General features: G+C 46.6%; 1 protein-coding gene across 4 annotated transcripts in view; it reads left to right on the forward strand.

Annotated features, from left to right (window-relative positions):
- Positions 1-21,754, forward strand: part of MTMR4 (myotubularin related protein 4) — a 28,740-nt gene that overhangs the window by 4,620 nt on the left and 2,366 nt on the right. For 2 of the 4 annotated variants that reach the window (XM_049771308.1, XM_049771314.1), the window contains exons 3-18: positions 2,000-2,089; positions 2,457-2,573; positions 3,422-3,504; positions 5,240-5,400; positions 5,516-5,612; positions 5,771-5,884; positions 7,072-7,268; positions 7,490-7,618; positions 9,111-9,222; positions 9,660-9,855; positions 10,058-10,243; positions 10,321-10,491; positions 10,642-10,796; positions 15,974-17,375; positions 20,706-20,816; positions 21,515-21,603. In XM_049771308.1, coding sequence (XP_049627265.1) covers positions 2,000-2,089; positions 2,457-2,573; positions 3,422-3,504; positions 5,240-5,400; positions 5,516-5,612; positions 5,771-5,884; positions 7,072-7,268; positions 7,490-7,618; positions 9,111-9,222; positions 9,660-9,855; positions 10,058-10,243; positions 10,321-10,491; positions 10,642-10,796; positions 15,974-17,375; positions 20,706-20,816; positions 21,515-21,603 — 3,410 coding nt within the window. Of the gene's footprint in view, positions 1-430; positions 589-1,999; positions 2,090-2,456; positions 2,574-3,421; positions 3,505-5,239; positions 5,406-5,515; positions 5,613-5,770; positions 5,885-7,071; positions 7,269-7,489; positions 7,619-9,110; positions 9,223-9,659; positions 9,856-10,057; positions 10,244-10,320; positions 10,492-10,641; positions 10,797-15,973; positions 17,376-20,705; positions 20,817-21,514; positions 21,604-21,754 lie in introns of those variants that run through there. The other 2 variants (XM_049771300.1, XM_049771322.1) reach the window with 2 other exon arrangements.

Genomic DNA, 21,754 nt, shown 5'->3' on the forward strand with positions numbered 1-21,754 from the left:
TGGAGGTCGGTGAAATCCATCTGTGGGTCCAGAATAGGAAAGGGGAACTCGGAGAGGGAAGGGGAGAGTGGCTCACCTGGGAAAAGGGGAAATGAAAAGACGGAGGGGAGTCTAGGGGATCTCGCCTTCGCCTCCCACGCAGTCTGGGGGCGGCGGGACCCCCAGCTCAGGCTCGGAGGAAAGCCCCGAGGCCTCCCTAGGGGATCCTTCCCCGCAGCCCCACGCAACCCTACTCCTTGGGCTGGCGGCGGGAGAGAGGGACGTGGGGCCCACGGTGGGTGGGGCCCGGGACTGCCCGCCCCCGCGGTCCCGCGCTCGCTCGCTGGCTCCCCGGCTCCCCGGCCCCCTCCTCCCGCGCTCGTGCTGGAGGGCGGAGCCGGGGCGCTCCATTGTGGAGTGGAGGGGAGAGGCGCGCCGACTCCGCCGAGGCCCCGCCGTGGCCGCACCTGGCGGGCCTGCAGCCGGGATGCGGCGGGCGCCCGGGGTGGCTGGGCAGCGCAGCGGCTCCGGGGGCATGTGCGCCGGCCCAGATCGCTCGCGACCATGAGCCTGACCGCCCGCGTCTCCTGCTCCATGCTCAGCTGCTTCGTAAGTGTTGGCCCCGCCCGGCCTGCAGGCGGGGGACCGGGGCTCCTCAATGCTCGCGGCACCCGCAGCCCGGCCCCGCCCCGCCCGGGGCCCCGAGCCTGAGATTCCGGATTTCAGCCCTTCCACCCTCGCAGGGCCCCAGACAGGAGAGGGAACATTCCGTTTTCTTCTTTTAGCCGTACAATGTGGGGGATTGTCGAGAACCCCGGGGATGGAAACGCCTGACCTATCCTGGCCCTGCAGCCGCTGCCCTTGACTGCAGATCTCCAGGCCCCGCCCTGCAGGGGGGACCCTCTTTGCCGCCCCACTCCCTCTTGGTCCCGCTTCCTCGCTTGGGGGTGCGGGATGTGGCCAGTCAGGGAGAGCCTGGCATGCTGGGGTCGCGGTGGGTTACTCAGGTAGCACAGCATGTCTGATCTGTCTCTCTCGGCTTCAGCCCCCTCCCTCCTGCCTCCTCTCCATCCCTACCTGCCAAGCTAGGTTTTTCTCCTTGACTGTGCCCCAGACAGCCTCTCTTCTCCATCTTCCCTGCTGCTGCTGCTGCAGGGCACTGTACCTCTGCATCATCCTGTTCCTCTCCTCCTCCCCCTCTGACTTACTGCTCCTTCCCAGCCTCCCCCATCTGTCCTCTCAGATGTTCCCACCCCCCCCCTTCGCACCCTCCCTCCTTCCTCTGGTGTCTGCCAGGCCTCTTCTTTCTCTCTTTCTCTCCCCTGCTTGTCCTTGGGTCTCTCTCCAGCTTCCTCCCAGGCTTGTGGGTCCCCTCTTCCCCTGCTCTAGTGGTTGGGGAGGAAGTGACTTCTCTGTACTGTGGGTATTCCTGGGGAATTCCCCTCTGATCAGCTGGCAGGGCAGGTTGCTTGGCAAGTGGAGGGGGCTTGTTAGTAGTGTAGGCCTAACCAGAAGATAAGCTCAGCCCCCCAATACAACCTCCTTTGGAAAGCGTCCATGAAGGCCCTCTAGAGGTCCGGGCTTGAATCCCCCAGCCCACTCCTCTTTGTCTCCTCCATTCACCAGATTGATGCCTCAGTGACCGTAGGTGCCTACACTCCCTCTTGTCCCAGTCAGATGCCATATCAAGCTTCCTTTCCTTAGGACTTTGCTCCTGTCTCCCTTGGCCTTCTTTTTCTCTCCTCCATTTTAGGAATACAGGTTTGATAGGAGATTCCTTCTTTGAGGAGCAAATTCCAGTTCCTCTTTGGAGTTGACTCTTAAACTACAGAGGTTATTCCATCCTTCTACCCCCTTCCCATTCTTATCCTTCTCACCACGCCAGTTCCTCTTCCTCTTCTGGGACCAGCACATTTATGAGAGTGGGTGGTTGGGGATTTGGAATTATTGGGTAGAAGGGAAACAGGGAGGCCTAATGGGCCAGCTGGAGCCTGGTGACAGTGCGAAGTCTTCTCCACAGGGTGAGGAGGGCCCCCCCAGCCTGGAGTACATCCAAGCCAAGGATCTGTTCCCTCCCAAGGAGCTGGTGAAGGAGGAGGAAAATCTGCAGGTAAGGAGGGTTTAGGCTCCCCTGGTGGGTGGGTGGGTGTTATATCTGCCCAACTTCAAAATCCCCTTCTTTCTCCTCTTGTCTCCTCAAAGAATGTCCAGGGGGGTTCTGAGTGCCCAACTTTGGCTCCCCACTGCTTGTCCTCTGGAGGGAAGGCTCGTGCGCATGTGTGTGTGTCTGTGTGTGTGTGAGCCCCAGGGAAGGAAGCTGCTTCTCTACTGTGGTTGCCTGGTGCTGTCACTGTGGAGAGGCCTCTTCTCTCTTGCCTGGCTTCAGATTTTCCAGAAGGGATCGAACAGATTGGGAGTGGGGAAGGGGATGGAGGGTGACTCACCTCTGGACTGAGGGTTCCTCTGCCTCTTGCCAGGTTCCCTTCACAGTGCTGCAGGGTGAGGGAGTAGAGTTCCTGGGCCGCGCAGCTGATGCCCTCATTGCCATCTCCAACTACCGACTGCATATCAAGTTCAAGGACTCTGTTATCAACGTGAGTTCCCCTCACCACAGCTAAAATCCTTGGGAGGTTCCATATAGAATTGCCCCTAGTCCTATCTGACTACTTCCACAGTGTTGAGGTTTTGTCCCTTTTCTCACTAACCTTTTGCTTTTTTGCTTATTCGCTTAGCTGTTGGTCTTTCTCCCTCTCTCTCCTGCTAATTCTCTCTTCTGTTTTCTCTTTTAATGCCATAACTGGCCTTTGTTTTGTTTTGTTTTTGGGTCACACGTGGCTGCGCTCAGGGGTTACTCCTGGCTCTATGCTCAGGAATCGCTCCTGGCAGGCTCGGGGGACAATATGGGATGCTGGGATTCGAACCACAGCCTTTCTGCATGAAAAGCAACTGCCCCACCTCTGTGCTATCTCTCCGGCCCCATGACTGGCTTTTTTAAGGGGCACAGTGGCAGTCTTGGAAAAGTGCCACTTATCAGCTTTGTTACCTTGGTCAACTCATGTAACTGAGGCTCAGTTTTCTCCCAGCCAAAAGTGGGGGTAAAAGCACATGCCTTGTATATTACTTGTGATTTCAGAGGTGGGGGGGAGTGCCACACCCAGCAGTGCTCAGGGCTGTTCTTGGTGCTGCCCAGGGTACATTCTGTACCAGGCATAGAAGCCACCAGGGCTCCCACATTCAAAGTATACACTCTAATTGTTTGAGCTGTAGCCCCAGCCCCTCTTGTGTTTCTTAATTAATTGGGTTCTTACAGGTAGAAGATTCAGCATGATTACAGTATTAAAACAAACTCAGTTTGTGTCAGTCAACAGAATCCAGGTTGGGTAGGGAGGAGATGTGATGTAAAGACTGGGGACCTAAGTTTTCCTTTGCTTTTCTTGTGCAGGTCCCCCTCCGAATGATTGATAGTGTGGAGAGCCGTGACATGTTCCAGTTGCATATTGCCTGCAAGGACTCCAAAGTGGTGAGGTGAGAACTGCCAGGCCTCACTCAAGCCCTCTATGCTTCTGCAGTGCTTGCTTCTTTTGCCTCACATTCTCCATTTGGAAGAAAAGTGAAAGCTATCTCAGATAACCTTTTTTCTTTTTTGGGTGGGGCCACAGCTGGTGATGCTTAAGGGTAAATTTCTGGTTCTGCACTCAGGAATACTCCTGGAAGTGCAGGGGGGCCATATGGGATACTGGGGGTCAAACCTGATTGGGCGCATGCAATGCAAGCCTACCTGCTATACTATCACTCTAGCCCCCTTCCTTACTGACCTGCAAAAGTAGAGGTCCATTATTTATTCATGGGATTCACTCATCAGGTTACATGAGATCACATGTAGGAAATCCCCTGACAAGAGCCCATTATTGTAGGTTCCTGTTTAATGTATTTATGGAGCAACTCTGTTCTGTATCAGACTGTTTTAAGCACTGGGGATACATCATTTTCTACCTTTGTGAAACTTGTATTACAGTGGAAAGATAGCAGTAAATAATAAGTGAATAAAATAGGTTAATTGCTGGTTATTTACTGTAAAAACAAAAAGCAAAGGAAAGGGAATATGGAGAACTTGGAGGGTAAACGTTGTGGCCTTACTGTGACCAGAGACGGCAGTGCAGAAAAGGTGTCATTTTGAGTCAAGATCTGAGGAAAGTGACATGTAAGTGTTTGGGAAAAGTGAAAAATTTGACAGCCTGAGGAAACTGGGTGGAAAGTCACTGAGGCAGTGAATTGGAATCTGCTAGAATCATGGCCAGGTGACTTTGTGGTTGGAGTGGCATACACATGGGTTAGGGAAGTTGGAACTTAGCTCTGAGGAAGGTAGGGGTTACCAGGAATACTGGTTGTAACTTTGGGGAAATGGGAAATTACTGGGGGATTTTGAGGAAAGGAGTGGCTTACCTGATTAATGTTTTATAGAATTAATCTTTAGCTGCTGTATTGAGAATGGATAGAAAAGAGGCAGGCAAAAGAAGAGCAGAAATAAGAAGCATTGTAGTTATTCAAGTCAGAGATCCTGTAGGCCTGTCTAAGGTGAGAAGGGGTCACATTTTTGTAGGTGAATTTGGCAGAGTTTGCTGACTGATAGTATGTTAGAGAAAAATGACTCCAAATTAACTCCAAGGGTTATTAAAAAGGATGCCCACTTTGCTTAGGTGTATAGGGACTTAATTGAAATCTGCTCTGCTCTTCCCTTCAAAGAAGTCAAAGTTGCTGAAGGAAGCTTGAATAAGAGAGGTGATCTGTATGATAGAGTAAGTTGGGAAAGTTTTAAGGAAGAGGTGAGGCTAATACTGTCTTTCCAAGATTTATAAGACAAGGCTAGACTCAGTAGTGACAAAAAAAGTCGGCAGGAATGACAGTGGAACTGCCTGCTTGAAGCACAGGTTTGTGTTAGAGTCTGGGGGAGCGCAAGAGGCAGACATTCAGGACCTTCAGTGCAACCACATTTAGATCCAATATGAGAAATGGTAGTCCCGGTTAGCAGGGATAAATAGGTCACAAGGATAAGAATTCTTGGGAAGAGAATTGTCACAAAGACAGCTTTTCTTGGGAATTGGCCAGTATACTTGTTCCTCTGGTTCTCTGTAGGGTCCCAGTGACTTACCTCATGTCTTGTGGACCTCTTCTCCACACAACCTTCTTGTGACCAGGTTTTTGACTCTATGGTCCCAGTGGACACCTACTCTTCCTAATTCTGTGCCTTCTCCCCTGGCAGGTGCCACTTCTCCACTTTTAAGCAGTGCCAGGAGTGGCTCTCTCGGCTCTGCCGGGCCACTGCAAGACCTGCCAAGCCTGAGGACCTCTTTGCCTTTGCCTACCATGCCTGGTGCCTGGGACTGACCGAGGAAGACCAGCATACACACTTGTGTCAGCCAGGTGAGGTCAGACTTTTCCTTGGGAGGCTTCAGCTTAGTTCTATGCTCTCAGGGGTCTTCCCTAACCTCCGACATGGAGCCCTTGAGTGCTAACAGACCTGGGGACTGTGTTTCAGGAGAGCATATAAGATGTCGGCAGGAGGCGGAGCTCACCAGGATGGGCTTTGACCTGCAGAATGTCTGGAGAGTCTCTCATATCAACAACAACTACAAGTAAGAGAGCAGGGAATGGGGTTCTAGAGCATGATTCCTGGCCTAGTTCTACCCGTAAGCCAGGAGTGCTTAGTTTCCTCTTTGTAAAAGCCATTCACGGAGATCTTATCCTGAGGCCTCAAGATTGAGCTTTTTGACCCCGTCTGTTCTCTTCTCAGACTGTGTCCCAGTTACCCCCAGAAGCTGCTGGTTCCCGTGTGGATCACTGATAAAGAGCTGGAGAATGTGGCTTCCTTCCGCTCCTGGAAGCGGATCCCTGCTGTTGTATATAGGTGAGGGGTCTGGGGGTTGGGAAGGAGGAAGAATGTTCTTGATGCAATAAGGGGTTGGTTGCTTTAAGGAATAAGTAGAGATTGGTAGCCTGTAGACTGAGTGAAATTGATACCCTATGGGGAATTGGCAGTGAAATTATTTGGGGGTGGAAGCATACCTATCAGTGCTCAGGGCTTATTCCTGGCTCTATGCTTAGAGATCACTCCTGGCAGGGATAGTTGGGGGAGCCATCTGGGGTGCCAGCGATTAAACCTGAGTCAGTCGTGTGCAAGGCAAGTGCTATACTCTGGCCCCATGGTTATGAAATTTTAAGACAGAATGTTTCTGGCATTTTTGTTTCCTAAAGACAGGCTTTTGAGAAGTTTATTCTTTATTTCCTTTCTTTTTGTTGTTTTTGTGCTGTACCTATCTGTGATTAGGGTTTCCTCCTGATTGTTCTCAGGAATCATTCCTGTGGTTCTGTAGTATATCTCCATTTATATATGATACATGTTTTCTTTTTGAAATCTGTTTTCTTTTGAGAGAGAGTGAATGTATATGGAGTTTATTTACTCTTTTTTTGAGGGCATTTGTGAGGGTATAGAAGAAACACTGCATTAGAAATGTACTGATAACCTGTGCCTTCCGGACTAAATTTGTCCTGCAGCCTTCTGTATATCCAGTGAGCTATGAATCATTTTTACATTTTCAAAAAAGTTACTTAAAAAAAAAAAACCACCAGAAAGAAATGTGCTACAGAGATGGGCTGTGACTCATAAAGCCAAAAATGTATTGTCTGGGTCTTTATCCAAAAAAATAGTTTGCCAGCTCTTGCGCTAGGACATTGCAGCCAAACTAGCGTTTGATACGCAATAGCCATGCGGGCAGAAGCTGGTTGCCCTCTGGGCTCAGGCTGCTCCACCCTCTGAGTCGCAGTTGCCCCGGCCTCGGGTGCTGTGCAGATTTGATGAGTCATGGTCACTTTGAGAAAACAGCCCATTTGTGGAAACCTTGTGTGACAATGCTTTGTGAACTGCAAAGCCTTCAAGAGATGTGACAGTTCTGATTACTTTGGTCTGAATGAACTGGTAGCCACTATTGGCCCTGGAAATCTTGGTCTGGCCAATTGTGGGTGCATGGTAGGCCTCTGGAAGCTTTGAATTACAAGGTACATGGTGTTTTTTTTTTTTTCCCTCTGTTTCATCAGACACCTGCGCAACGGGGCAGCCATTGCCCGCTGTAGCCAGCCTGAGATCAGCTGGTGGGGCTGGCGCAATGCAGATGATGAATACCTGGTCACATCCATCGCGAAAGCCTGTGCCCTGGACCCAGGAACAAGGGTCTCTGGAGCCTCTGTCAGCACTGGGAATAGTGATGCCAGTGAGGCATGTGACACTGACTTCGGTAAGGCGTGGAATGCTGCCTCCACTGTGACCTTCTTGATTTAAGGAGTCCCTAGTGAGAGGATGGGTAGTAGATGACAACACCGGAAGGTCTCTTGTCTTTTAATAGGCTGTGGGCTTTCAAGGGTCTCTAGTTTCATCCCTTCTGAAGCAGGTAATCCCTGGGTCAGGGTCAGGCTGGAAAGCTGGCTGACTCAGGTCTGTCCCCGGGTGTGTATTTAGATTCTTCTCTGACGACATGCTCTGGAGTGGAGAGCACAGCGGCACCTCAGAAGCTGCTGATCCTGGATGCTCGATCCTACACAGCAGCAGTGGCGAACCGGGCCAAAGGTGGAGGCTGTGAATGTGAAGGTATTGTTCTCCCCACTGCTGCAGCTTGGAGGGACTCTTAGCTCAGTGCTGTGCAATGGAAAGAGCAAACACATCTCACTTGGATCAGGACTCTGCCATATTGTAGCTTTGACCCTGTTAAAGTTACTCATTTTAAGTTATGCTTTCCTTTATTTAGGTGAGCTTCCAAATAATGATCAAGGGTCCCCTTAGTCACTCCTGGAGATACTCAGCCAACTGGCCTGGATAGTTCAATGCTTGTGCCTGGCAATTTGGTGCTGTTTGGGCCTGGTGTTGCCCCGGGGCCTCCAGAACTAAACCTAGCAGTGCTGGTTGGGCACGGTATAATGTTAGGGATTAAATTCCTATTTGACGAGAAACCAGTGTTTTTATTTCATAGAGTATTTTGAAAGTATCCCAAGTTTCAATTTTTTATTAAAGATGGGACTGTGAGGGGCTGGAGCATTGGCGCAAGCGGTAAGGTGTCTGCCTTGTGTGTGCTAGCGTAGGACGGACCACGGTTTGATCCCCCGGTACCCCATATAGCCCCCCGAGCCAGGAGCGATTTCTGAGCGAATAGCCAGGAGTACTACCCCTGAGTGTCACTGAGAGTGGCCCAAAAAATAAAAACAACAACAACAACAACAACAACAAATAGACTGTGGAGGGAGGAGTGAGTAGAGAGTGTACAGAGGGTTTTTGCCTTTCGTTGCATGTGGCTGACCTCGTTTGCACCGTAGCTCTGCTTGTTCTCCTTAGCACTGCTGGGTGTGGCTCAATCCCACATCTCACCCCATTCCTATAAAAGGGATAATGGGACCCAGTGCCTCAAATTCAAGTATTCTAAAATACAAAGGTCATGTTTGAGGCCTGAGATGTCTCAAATAATAAAAGGTTCAGAAGAACTTGAATAAATTTACCAGTGTCACATCAGTGAGTCTGGCAAAATGACATACTGGTATCAGGAACTATCGATGTCAAATGTCTTTCTAATCAGCCTTTGAATATTGCCACAGTTTCCTCTCTAAAATGAAGGCGACACATAATCTTGTAAAGGTATTGGATTGATTAAAATGTACATCTTTTGGTTATACCCAATGGCACTCAGGGTTACTCCTGTCTCTGCACTCAGAAATCACTCCTAGCAGGCTCCGGGGACAATATGGGATGTTAGGAATCAAACCCGGCTTGGTCCCCAGTCGGCTGTGTGAAAGGTAAAAATGCCCTACCACTGTGCGATTGCTCTGGCCCCATAGATACAGTTATTGGCATAGAGCAATGCCTCATTGAGTCCTTCTATGTTACTAGTAGTACCAACACTACTGCTATTTATCTTTTTTTATTTCTGCTAATTTCAGCACTTGAGCTTCCATACATAAAAGAGGGATTTAGATTTGCGGAGTATATTTAGTTGCCATCTTGATGCATTCTGCCCTGCTAGGGAAGCGTTACTGACTGCTGCTGCTCTTTCCAAGAAGCCTTTCCGGCAGACTTTCCACTTTTATGTCTACAGAATACTACCCCAACTGTGAGGTTGTGTTCATGGGAATGGCCAACATCCACGCCATCCGGAATAGCTTCCATTACCTGCGGGCTGTGTGTAGCCAGATGCCAGATCCTAGCAAGTACGTGTTTTCTGTTCTGATTGTTTGCTCCTTCTGTTCTCCCTTTTCTGCAACCATTTCCTATAGTATTAGCATAATTTGGGAGATATAGGAGACTAAGGGGCCTGGGTGCAGTGGACTGATTCTAAGAACACTTCTTGGCCATCATTTTGGCCCGACACAGAATTTGAAATCTCTTCTGTTTGGACTAGTACTCAAACAACATAGGGAACTGGTCAAAGATAATGGCAAGTGTACATGTTCTAAACCTCTGTTTAGGCAGGGGTTATTCACCTCATGTCCTATCTTTTCTACTTTACTGCTAGATGCTCTGAAAGGTCAGGAGCTCGACTTGGCTTCAGCCCTCACTAGGAGCTTTGGTGGGTGTGGCTGGAAGTGGTTGGTAGAGTGGCAGCACTTTAGCATCCTCCATGACAGACTGATTTCTTCTTTTTTAGCTGGTTGTCAGCCCTGGAGAGCACCAAGTGGCTGCAGCACTTGTCAGTGATGCTGAAGGCCGCTGTGCTCGTGGCTAATACAGTAGACCGGGAGGGCCGACCTGTATTGGTACATTGTTCGGATGGCTGGGACCGCACACCACAGATTGTAGCCCTGGCCAAAATACTATTGGACCCGTATTACAGGACACTGGAGGTACTGAGAAGGGGTGGGTGGAGAAGGTTTGGTTCCTGGGATCTGTTTCGGGAATCTTTGAGTAGAAGCCATGAGAGGCTTTCTTTTCTGTCTTATTCTTTGTAACTGTAGGTATTCAGCTCCTGCCATCTCTTGGGGAGGAGCCCTGTTCATAGTAGCATGTTCAGAGAGGCCTTAGGCTTAGATTTTCTTTTCTTGGCAGGGCTTTCAAGTATTAGTAGAGTCTGACTGGCTGGATTTTGGACACAAGTTTGGAGATCGCTGTGGCCACCAGGAGAATGCAGAGGACCAAAACGAACAGTGCCCTGTATTCCTCCAGTGGCTAGATTCTGTTCATCAGTTGCTCAAGCAGTTCCCTTGCCTGTTCGAGTTCAATGAGGCTTTCTTGGTAAGGTCTAAAGTCTGTGCACAGGGCGTGGGATGGTGGCCAAGGCTCCCTGGGTGCTAGCTGTCTTGGTCCTTTAGGTTAAACTGGTACAGCACACGTACTCTTGTCTCTATGGCACGTTCCTGGCCAACAACCCCTGTGAGCGAGAAAAGCGCAACATCTATAAGAGGACCTGCTCTGTGTGGGCCCTTCTGCGAGCTGGCAACAAGAACTTTCATAACTTCCTCTATACACCTGGCTCGGACATGGTAAGTCAAACTGTATCCTGTTGGTGCAGTGTGGAGACCAATAGGGAGCATAGGTGGGGTAGGTGTGTGGAGGGCAGAAAGTCAAGAACTTAGGAGAGCAAAAGGGATCAAGAGTATTTTACAAATACTAGTTTGAGACAATTTTCCTAGGTCCTGCATCCTGTGTGTCATGTTCGGGCCTTGCACCTCTGGACAGCTGTTTATTTGCCAGCATCATCTCCTTGCACACTTGGAGAAGAGAACATGGACCTTTACCTTTCCCCAGCAGCTCAGAGCCAGGAGTTTGCAGGTCGCTCCCTGGATCGGTAAGCTGAGGCCTTGTTCCTTTCACCATGAAGAACTAACTGCCTGTTGTCTTGCCTCAATTGTGTTTTCTTTCTTCTGTAAGATCTTTGTAAGCAATTCTGAGTCAGTTAAAGGAAAAACTTGGAACAGACTTATACCTCATCTGGAGGCACTCTGTACTTTGAGGTCCTCCCCTAAGATTAGATTTGTTATCTTTTTTCCTGTACTGCTATCACCCTGGGTCACAGACCCAAGCAAGAGAGATCAGAGCAGAACAGAAAGGATTTCTTGAGGAAGGTTTGTGAGAATATTCTTGAGTTATGTTTTCACTGATAAATAGTATATAGAGATTGCTATTTTAGTTCTGCCCTGTACTCTGACCACTACAGGTTTCCAGAAGCATCTGAGTCATAGAGACAAAGTCTTCATATCACGGTTAGCTCTCATGATATCACCTTAAAAAAAAGCCCAGAATTTAAAGGGAGATAGGAAAATTAAAGTTACGTTATCTCAAAATTATAATGTGATTACATTACAAAATTATATTGTGATTACTTCGGTTTTACAGAAGAGAAAAGAGTTTAAATAATTTGCTTAAGTTTGTAAGTGGTAATTGTGATGTGATTCTATTTTCTTTCCTTTTTGAGGGGTGGTGGTTTGGGTTACACCTGGTTACCAGGGATAACTACTGAAATCCCGCACAGAAAATATTCGTGGTGCTCAGGGGACCATATGGGATGCTGGGGATGACGTATGGGTTGGCTGCGTGCAAGGCAAGCTCCTTATCCATTCTACTATCTCTGCAGCCTTTGCTATCATTTAAAATTTTTGTTTTCTTTCTGTACTTCAAGAACCTTTTTAAAACATTTGAATATACAACACAAACACACACACTTTGTATGTTTGTACATAGTGCCACACCCAATAATGCTGAAGGCTTACTTCTTCTTTTTTTTTTGTTTTTCGGGCCACACCTGTTTAATGCTCAGGGGTTACTCCTGGCTAAGCACTCAGAAATTGCCCCTGGCTTGGGGGGGGGGGGACCATATGGGACACTGGGGGATCGAACTGAGGTCCTTCCTTGGCTAGTGCTTGCAAGGCAGACACCTTACCTCTAGCGCCACCTCGCTGGCCCCATCTGGCTGTGCATTCAGGGATTACGCTTGGCTTTTTTTTTTTTTTTTTTTTGGGCCACCTCTGGCGTTGCTCAGGGGTTACTCCTGGCTGTCTGCTCAGAAATAGCTCCTGGGGCCTGGAGAGATAGCACAGCGGTGTTTGCCTTGCAAGCAGCCGATCCAGGACCAAAGGTGGTTGGTTCAAATCCGGTGTCCCATATGGTCCCCCGTGCCTGCCAGGAGCTATTTCTGAGCAGACAGCCAGGAGTAACCCCTGAGCACTGCTGGGTGTGGCCCAAAAACCAAAAAAAAAAAAAAAGAAATAGCTCCTGGCAGGCACGGGGGACCATATGGGACACCGGGATTTGAACCAACCACCTTTGGTCCTGGATCAGCTGTTTGCAAGGGAAACACTGCTGTGCTATCTCTCTGGGCTCCCAGGGATTACTCTTGACAGACTTGGGGGACCATTTGTGCCAGGGATTGAACCCTAATCAATTCTCTACAAGGCAAGCAATATTACTTCTGTTCTGTCACCCAGGCCTGAAGGGATATAAATGTTTTGAGTGCCTAATAATGCATAAATCAGTACTCTCTTAAAATAAATTCCTATCTTTTTAAGATAGTTCAAAAATAAAAATAGGGGCTGGAGAGATAGCATGGAGGTAGGACGTTTGCCTTGCATGCAAAAAGATGATGGTTCGAATCCTGGCATTCCATATGGTCCCCAAGCAAGTTTTTTTTTGTTGTTGGGAATAAAGTTAACCTTCTGGTAGATAATTTGGGTGGGGCTTTTATTCAGGTTAGTTGTTCTTTTTTTTTTTTTTTTTTTGCCACACCCAGTGTTCCAAATCAGAAATTTCTCCTGGAAGGCTTGGGGACCATATGGGAGATGCTGAGGATCGATCCTGGGTCGACTTCGTGCAAGACAAACTCTACTTACTATGCTATCGCTCTGGCCCTTATATTGATTAATTTGAATTCATTTGTCAGTATTAAGGCATTGAACAATAACATTATAACCTGGAGATTTTTGGAGAACAGTGAGTAGAGTAGGTAAAGTACAGAGACATGCAATTATGGTCATAATTCAGGTATGAGTGGAAGAATCTTTGGAAAAGAGAAAGGATTATATCCAGAGACATTTTCTTTTTATTGTTTATGTTGTTTTTTTGGCTGTGTGCAAGGCAAGCTCCCTATTTGCTGCATTATTGCTCCAGGATCTCTGACATATTTTCAAGAAGTCATTTTGAGAAGTCAGCTATGAAAGGGAATGTTGGAGGATAAAAATAAAAGAAGAGTAAAGATGGTTAAAGACAGATCCTAGGTATTTGAGCTTAATAAAACAGAGGATATTAGTAGCACCTAGAGATGTGGTTCAGGGAGAAAGAGGCGATTCAAATAGATTGGAGTTGAAATATATGATGACAGCAAAAAGAATGTATGCTGGAGGCAGTTCAAGATAAGCAGCTGGGCCCGGAGAGATAGCACAGCAGCGTTTGCCTTGCAAGCAGCCGATCCAGGACCAAAGGTGGTTGGTTCGAATCCCGGTGTCCCATATGGTCCCCCGTGCCTGCCAGGAGCTATTTCTGAGCAGACAGCCAGGAGTAACCCCTGAGCAACGCCGGGTGTGATCCCCCCACCCAAAAAAAAAAAAGATAAGCAGCTGATTTAGAGGAAATGGTTTAAAGGTTATAAAGGAAGCTAACAGCTGATGTGACTCACTTTTTATTATACCTTTACCTATATAGCAGATACTCTTTCCTTTTCTCCCACCAAAATTTAATACATTCTTCTATTCCTAATGCATATTCTGCCCTCTCTGTATAGTCTTCCCTGACTATCATAGCTGGATGTGTTCTGTTATTTCTCTTGGTCCTGAATGCCTCAGGCCAGGCATATTGTTGCCCCAGCATCATTTTATATTATTGAATATAACAGTAAGCTTTGATGCTCTCAACATCACCTGTAGACTCTTGGTATTGTTGAATCTGGGTAGGGAGAACATCAGGGGTTCTCCAGACTCATCCACTTCTTTGAAAATATACTTGAATGTTTCCACAATGAAAAGTAAAACAGAAGAATAAACAGTTGCTATGCAGGGACTCCAGAGACTATTCTTAACAATTGCTTGCTATTCATTCTGGAAAGTTGTGCCCTTCCCCTCAAACAACAACAACAAAACAATAACAAGATCAAATACAAAAGTTCTTTTAAAACATACATGTTGCGGGCCCGGAGAGATAGCACAGCGGCGTTTGCTTTGCAAGCAGCCGATCCAGGACCAAAGGTGGTTGGTTCGAATCCCGGTGTCCCATATGGTCCCCCGTGCCTGCCAGGAGCTATTTCTGAGCAGACAGCCAGGAGTAATCCCTGAGCATCACCGGGTGTGGCCCAAAAACCAAAAAAAAAACAAAAAACAAGAAACATACATGTTGGGGCTGGAGCAATAGTACAGCAAACAGGGTACTTACTTGCCTTGCATATGACTAACCATGGTGTGGTCCCTGGCGTCCTTTATGGTTCCCCAAACCCTCCTTGAGAGAGTGATTCCTGAACACAGATCCGGGAGTAACCCCAAAATACTGTTGGGTGTGGGCACTCCCAAATAAATAAACAGAAATTCCATGACTGGGGGTTAGTAGAGGAGTTAGGGCAATACCAGGTGATAGCCCTGGAAGCCCTTGGCCCCCCTCCCTTGCCCCCTGGCATTGCAGGGCCCAAGCAGCACTATATGCCACAGTTCTTGGTAAGAGTAGCTGGCAGTCACTGGGGGTGACTTCCAGGCCCTCTGAAATTTGCTTGAGATGCAAAAAAAGAAAAAAAAGAGAGAAATTGAAAAAAAATTCATTAAAAAAAGAAAAAAAGAGAGAAATTGAAAAAAAATTTAAAAAATAATATAACTATAGGGAAGGGGCGGGGCAAAAATAATTTAACTATATTGTAAATATGTTTCAGGGATTTTGCTACCTAGATTGGACTGAGGCATGTGAATATAGGAATTCAGTAAATGTATACTATACTATTTCCTGGTAAATATTCCTGAATCTTACATTGTTCTAGGGACTCATGAGCTGCAATAAAAGGCAAGGCAGCCAAGGAAGAACTCAGTGCTAGAATATATGCTTTGCATGAATGAGGCCCTGGGTCCCATTCAGGGTCCCCAAGCCAACTAAATAAATATCAGGACAGTTCTTAAAAATTTTTATTCTTGGGGCCGGGCGGTGGCGCTGGAGGTTAGGTGCCTGCCTTGCCTGCGCTAGCCTAGGACGGACTGCGGTTCGATCCCCCGGCGTCCCATATGGTCCCCCAAGAAGCCAGGAGCAACTTCTGAGCGCATAGCCAGGAGTAACCCCTGAGCGTCACAGGGTGTGGCCCAAAAACCAAAAAAAAAAAAATTTTTATTCTTGGGGCCAGAGTGATAGTGCAGTGGTAGGGCATTTACCTTGCAAGCGGCTGACCCAGGACAGACCTTGGTTCAATCCCGGATGTCCCATATGGTCCCTCAAGCCAGTAACAATTTCTGAGTGCATAGCCAGGAATGTCACCGGGTGTGGTCCAACAACAACAACAAAAATTTTTTTTTCCTATTCTCCATTTGGTACCTACCATGGGAAGTTTCGTGATATATTTCTAGCTAGAAAGATATATTTAGAAGGGTCATCGGCACAGAATGTAGTCGAAACCACTCGAGTGGCTGAAATTGTCCAGGGAGATATTGTACAAGTTGAGAATTGGAGAAAGCTGAGAACAGACCTGGGATTTTAAGAACAGAGGGCTTGTTCTACACATTTTTTTTCATCCTCAGATTCTTTTTTTTTTTTTAATTTTTATTGTGGCCGAAGTAAATTATAAATCTTTCACAGTAATAGTTAAGATAAATAGTGACAATGAATCATTGCTCAACACATTTTATAGAGAAGATTTGCAGTGAACATTGTTTTTTTTTTTTTTCAAATTTAAATGGTATTGTTTCTTGTGAACGCTTACTTTTATTATTCTGATTTTTAATGTACTCTATAATTCTGTGTATTGGTGGTACTTAATTTCCTGACCTAGAGGTTTTGTTCTTATCATTTCAGATTGTCTAAAACCAGATCAATGGATGATCTTCTTTCTGCTGGTGATACAAGCAGCCCCCTCACTCGTACATCCAGTGACCCTAACCTGAATAACCACTGTCAGGAGGCCCGTGTAGGCCTGGAACCCTGGCACAGCAATCCTGAGGGGTCAGAGACATCTTTTGTGGAACCTGGAGCAGGAGGTCCTCAGCAGACTGTAGAAGAAATGGGTCTTTCTTCCCCTCAGCCCAACAGCCAGAACGACTGTGTGAGCAATATGCCTTCCAAGAGTCAGAAAAGCTGTTCTTTAAGTAACAAACTGCTTAATACTACAGAGTTCCAGGAGGTGGAGAGCAGCACCTCTGATCCTGAAATCAAAGACCTGGGACAGACTTTGGCGCCAGCTCCAGACCCTACTGTCCAGGATGAGCGGGATAGGACTTTCGTTGGCATAGGAGGACCACCTGAACTTTGTCCTGAGAAAGAAGCTGTCAGTGCACTCTCTAAAGTTGTCTCTGACAAGTGTGAGGGAATTTGTGGTTTTCCTGAATCTGTCCAGGATCCCCTTATCAGCACTTCCCAACAGGCCAAGTTGGACTCTGTGCTGGGTGTGCCCTCCAATTGTGTTCCGGATCACAGTTTGGGGACCCTTTGTAACCCACCAAGTGCTACCTGCCAAATTCCTGCACATCCAAGCACTGACATTCTCAGCCAACATCAGTCAGTGTCTGCGGCACATATCTCCCATCAGGAACAGCGAAGCTCTACGCCAGATATGGTTCATGGGGAGGAAGACACTGGCAAAAAAGGGACTAATAGGAATGGGCAGTTATTGGAAAACCCTTGCTTGGGAAAAGTGCCATTGGAATTGATTCGAAAGCCAATTTCTCAGAGCCAGATCAGCGAGTTCTCTTTTTTGGGGTCCAACTGGGACAGCTTCCAAGGGATGGTGACTTCATTACCGAGTGGGGAGACCACCCCTCGGCGACTGCTTTCCTATGGCTGTTGTAGCAAGAGGTTGAGCAGTAAGCAGGTGCGAGGACCAGGGTCCTGCTTTGGGGGCCAGTGGGCTCAGAGAGAAGGTGTGAAGTCACCCGTCTGTCCTAGTCATTCCAATGGGCATTGTACTGGTCCAGGAGGGAAAAACAACCGAATGTGGTTGTCCAGTAATTCAAAGCAGGTTTCCAGCACAAAGCCTGTTGCCCTGAGCTGTCCTTCTCCGGTGCCTCCTCTCTACCTGGATGATGATGGACTCCCCTTTCCCACGGATGTGATCCAGCACAGATTACGGCAAATTGAAGCAGGGTATAAGCAAGAGGTGGAACAGCTACGTCGACAGGTGCGAGAGCTTCAGATGAGACTGGATATCCGGCACTGCTGTGCCCCTCCAGCAGAACCCCCCATGGACTATGAGGATGATTTTGTAAGTATTCACCTACTGCTGTCCAACCATTCATTTATTCTGTCTATCTTTTCATTATTCATTGTTTACTCACTGATACTGTGTGCCACTGATTCTGGTGATTGGGCTATAGGATGAAGGCCATGGTCCATGCTTTCAGGGTGTTAAGTCTATTGGGAGAGATGAGTAAATAACTGGAAAGATATTCTTTTCATTTGGGGGGGGGGGGTCAGCCACACCTAATGGCATTCAGAGGTTACTCCTGGCTCTGCGCTTAGAAATCGCCCCTGGCAGGCTTGGGACCATATGAGATGCAGGGAATCGAACCTGGGTTGGTCCTGTGTTAGCCACTTGCAAGGCAAATGCCTTACCACTGTGCTACTGCTCTGGCCCTGGAAAGATGTTCTTAAGTATTATTGTAAGAAACATCTGGGTAGAGTGAAAGAAAGATTAGGAAAGGCTTTGCTGAAAAGATACTATTGAGCTGAGAGCTAAAGAATATGTGGTATTTAGCAAGGAGACAATGAGAAGGAAGTATTGTTCACAGGAGCATTGAAGCAGTTGGTACCTTAATGGTATGGTTTGAATAAAAGGTTAGGAAGGGGTGTGTGCACATGTACATGTACAAGTTTGTGTGTGTGTGTGTGTGTGTGTGTGTGTGTGTGTGCGCGCGCGTGTACAGGTCCTTTTATTACATGTGCATTTATAGATCCTGAGGAAGGGAGTTGGTTAGCATTGGGGTAGGTGATAGTAGAGCAGTGAAATGGAACAGATAGTAGATGAGTCACCTTTTTTCCTCTAGGAATTCTAGTCCCAAGCTCCATGCTAGGTGGTTACTCCTAGAGGTACTCAGGGAACCCTGTGGTAACAGGAATTTAACCTGGGCCTTACAGGGCTACTGACATGCTTGGATATGCTTAGCCTGTTGAGCTACCTCTCTGGCTCTCAAGGCAATATATTTTTGACTAGTAAGCAACATAATCAGATTTGTTTTTTGTTTGTTTGTTTTTGGGCCACACCCAGTGACGCCCAGGGGTCACTCCTGGCTATGTGCTCAGAAATCTCTCCTGGCTTGGGGGACCATATGGGATGCTGGGAATCGAACTGAGGTCTGTCAGCCATGTGAAAGGCAAATGTCCTACCACTGCGTTGTCATTCTGGTCTTTTTTTTTCTTTTTATAATATATTTAGGCACCATGGCTACAAAATTGTGCATGGTTGGGTTCAGATTTGCATTTTAAGAGCAGTATTCTAGTACTTCAGTGGATCAGGTGCTGGGAGATTACATTTGGAAGTAATACAGATAAGAAGAGACAACTAGAACTATCAGGGCAGTGTTTGGTCTAGACTGGCATCTAGCTTGCACACTGGTCTTCACACTAGCACTTAGGACCCAGACATAGACAGTGACTTTCAGCCTTTCTACACTTTCTACATAAACTTGGGGGTTGATGACCATTGATGTAGATTTTGCTGTGTTAAGAAGTGTTAGGCTTGAGCAGCTATAGGCCCTGGTGAGCACAGAGGCCAATCTCTACTTTACCCATATCTTCTTGTCATTCACCCAGGAACTAAATCCTTCCTCTCCTTAAGAGTGTCCCCGTTGCCTGCTGTTCACACTTCTGGTGGGATGGTTCTGTCTAACAGCTTGTTGTAGTTGACAATGATGGTTTAGGAGTCATATTTTTTTGGTGTGGGGGGGACAATCTTGGGTTACACTACACCTAGCAATGCTCAGAGGTGGTTCCTGGTTCTGTGCTCAGGAATTACTTTTGGCATGGCCTGGGGGACCATGTGAGATGCTGAGGATGGAATTTAGGTTGACCACGTGTAAGGCACATGCCCTACCTATTCCAGCCTCAGATTTTTTTATTTTTAAAGTTTTTGTTTGTTTTGTTTTGGAGCCACACCTGGGTCAGCTATGTGCAAGGTAAATATCCCACCTGCTATATCATCACTCTGGCAGATTATTTATTTTTATCATAACAGCCTGATTTAACAAGTTGTTCATAATACAGCTGTTCTAAGTAGTAAATGTCCCACTGTCAATACCAGCATTAGTGTGATCTACCCTCCACCAGTGTCCCCAGCTTTCCACTCACCACTCCAGCCTGCCTCTTGCAGGCACAAACATATTTACTTCATATTGTATGTTATAATTCAAAAGCAAATGGATTATCAAAACTTAGATCAATAAGGGTTAGTTTGTGATGTCATTGTTGCATCTTACAATGGTATTACTAACGGCATTGTCTAAAGGTTACTGGGCTAGTTGGAAGCCTTGAAACTTCTGTGTTACGGTTGAGCCTCATTGAGCTTGAAGGTCTTCTATTCAACTATGGTCTTCTATGAAGGTGAGATAGATAGATTTGCTGTGATCCTACTGGCTGACAGTACTATGAAATTTGGAAGCCTCCTTGTTGAACTATCCAGGAGCTCTAGATACAGAAGAGTTTGATTGAGTTCAGCTGTGGAGCTGGGCTATTTCTGTGTTGGAGAGTGTTGGGTGTGGCTATAAGCTGCTGTCCCTTCAGACAGAAAGGGGAATCTGCCTGTCCCCATTCAAAGAAAGCCCTGGAATTGTTAGTTTGGAGCAATCTACTTGGGAAGATTTGACAGCATTATTTTATCTTGGAGATTAGTTGTGGAGCTGGACGTTTCTCTGCAGGCAAGATGACAGTGTGGGCAGGACCAGCAGATTTTTTAATAAAAATGAAGTAATATTTGGGCTTTGTCTCTGTTGTTGGCTCTATTGTTGTAGCACAAACAGCCATTGATGACATGTAAATGAATTTGGTATTTCTTTCAAGAAAACTTGATTTACAAAAATAAGCAAGAGGGCTTCGTTTGCAAGTACCTGGTTTAGAATGCAATACGGAATATTTTTTTCTTTTCTTTTTTTTTTTTTTTTTTTTTGGTTTTTGGGCCACACCCAGCGGTGCTCAGGGGCTACTCCTGGCTGTCTGCTCAGAAATAGCTCCTGGCAGGCACGGGGGACCATATAGGATTCGAACCAACCACCTTAGGTCCTAGATTGGCTGCTTGCAAGGCAAACACCGCTGTGCTATCTCTCTGGGCCCACGGAATATTCTTTTCACACTGTGATACAGCTTAGGCTAAAGAGCAAAAGTATAAATTCAGAATAATATGTTTTAAATCTGTTTACTACTTATCAGCCCTTAATTGTCTTTGCAATTTAGTTTTTATATTTGTGAGTGGGGATTATAAATGTAAATATTATAAGATTGTTATAGGGAAATAAGTTTGTGCCCCTAAAACACTTACAACAGTGTCTGACACATAATAAATAATAAACATCCCCAATGATGCTGATAACTGCTTTTTCTTCAGACGTGTTTGAAGGAGTCGGATGGGAGTGATACAGAAGATTATGGCTCTGATCATAGTGAAGATTGCCTTTCAGAAGCAAGCTGGGAACCTGTGGATAAGAAAGAGACGGAGGTATGTTCCAGCAAATGAGAGTGGGTGTTATATAAGTGAGCCAGTGAATTGTATTTCTTAGAGATGAGTGATATGTAGTAGGCTGATTGAGCTCTCCCCAATGAGTATCTTTGTAGGTGAGTAGTGGCCAACTTAACCTTGGGTACCATTGTGATAGTACACTGGGTAGGGCACTGGATTTAAACACAGCTGATCTAGGTTTGATTCTCGGCTCCAGGAGTGATTTCTGAGCACTGTCAGGTATACCCCAAAACCACCATGAGAGAGATGAGAGAGGGAGGGAGAGAGAAAGGGGGAGAAAGAGAGAGGAGAGGGAGGGGAGGAGGGAGTAAAGGAGGGAAGGAAGAGGAGGGAGAAAACTAGAGAAATAGTATAGGGGTTAAGGGCTTACCTCGCAAGTGGCAGACTCAGATTTCCCCTCTGCAAAAAATAGCCTTTCCATTTTTTTGGTATGTTTTTCTTACTGTAAAATTACTCTTCCAATTTATTGACAAAGACAGAGAAGCCACACCTGGCAGTGCTGGGAGCTACTCTGAGCTCAGTGTCAGGGGTTGTTCCTTGGTACTTGGAGGTCCACGTGGTAGCAGGGCCTGAACCTGGGCCCTAACCTGGTCCTCCTTTATACAGAGCATGTACTTCAGTCCTTGACACTGTCTCTGATTTCAAGGACCTGGAACTTTTCTTGTACCTTCTCTTAGGTGACTCGATGGGTTCCAGACCATATGGCATCACACTGCTATAATTGTGATTGTGAATTTTGGTTGGCTAAACGAAGACACCATTGCAGGTGAGATAGATGTTTGTATGTTTGGAATGGCTCATAATATTGTGAGGTACATTTAAATATACTAAATTAATTTGGAAATGGAGACTTATTTATAGGAATCATTTTATCCTAATTTTTCTATTCATTTAATGCCCTTTAGACTGTTACTCTT

This window comes from Suncus etruscus, chromosome 1, assembly GCF_024139225.1.
Source record: "Suncus etruscus isolate mSunEtr1 chromosome 1, mSunEtr1.pri.cur, whole genome shotgun sequence".
NCBI lineage: Eukaryota > Metazoa > Chordata > Mammalia > Eulipotyphla > Soricidae > Suncus > Suncus etruscus.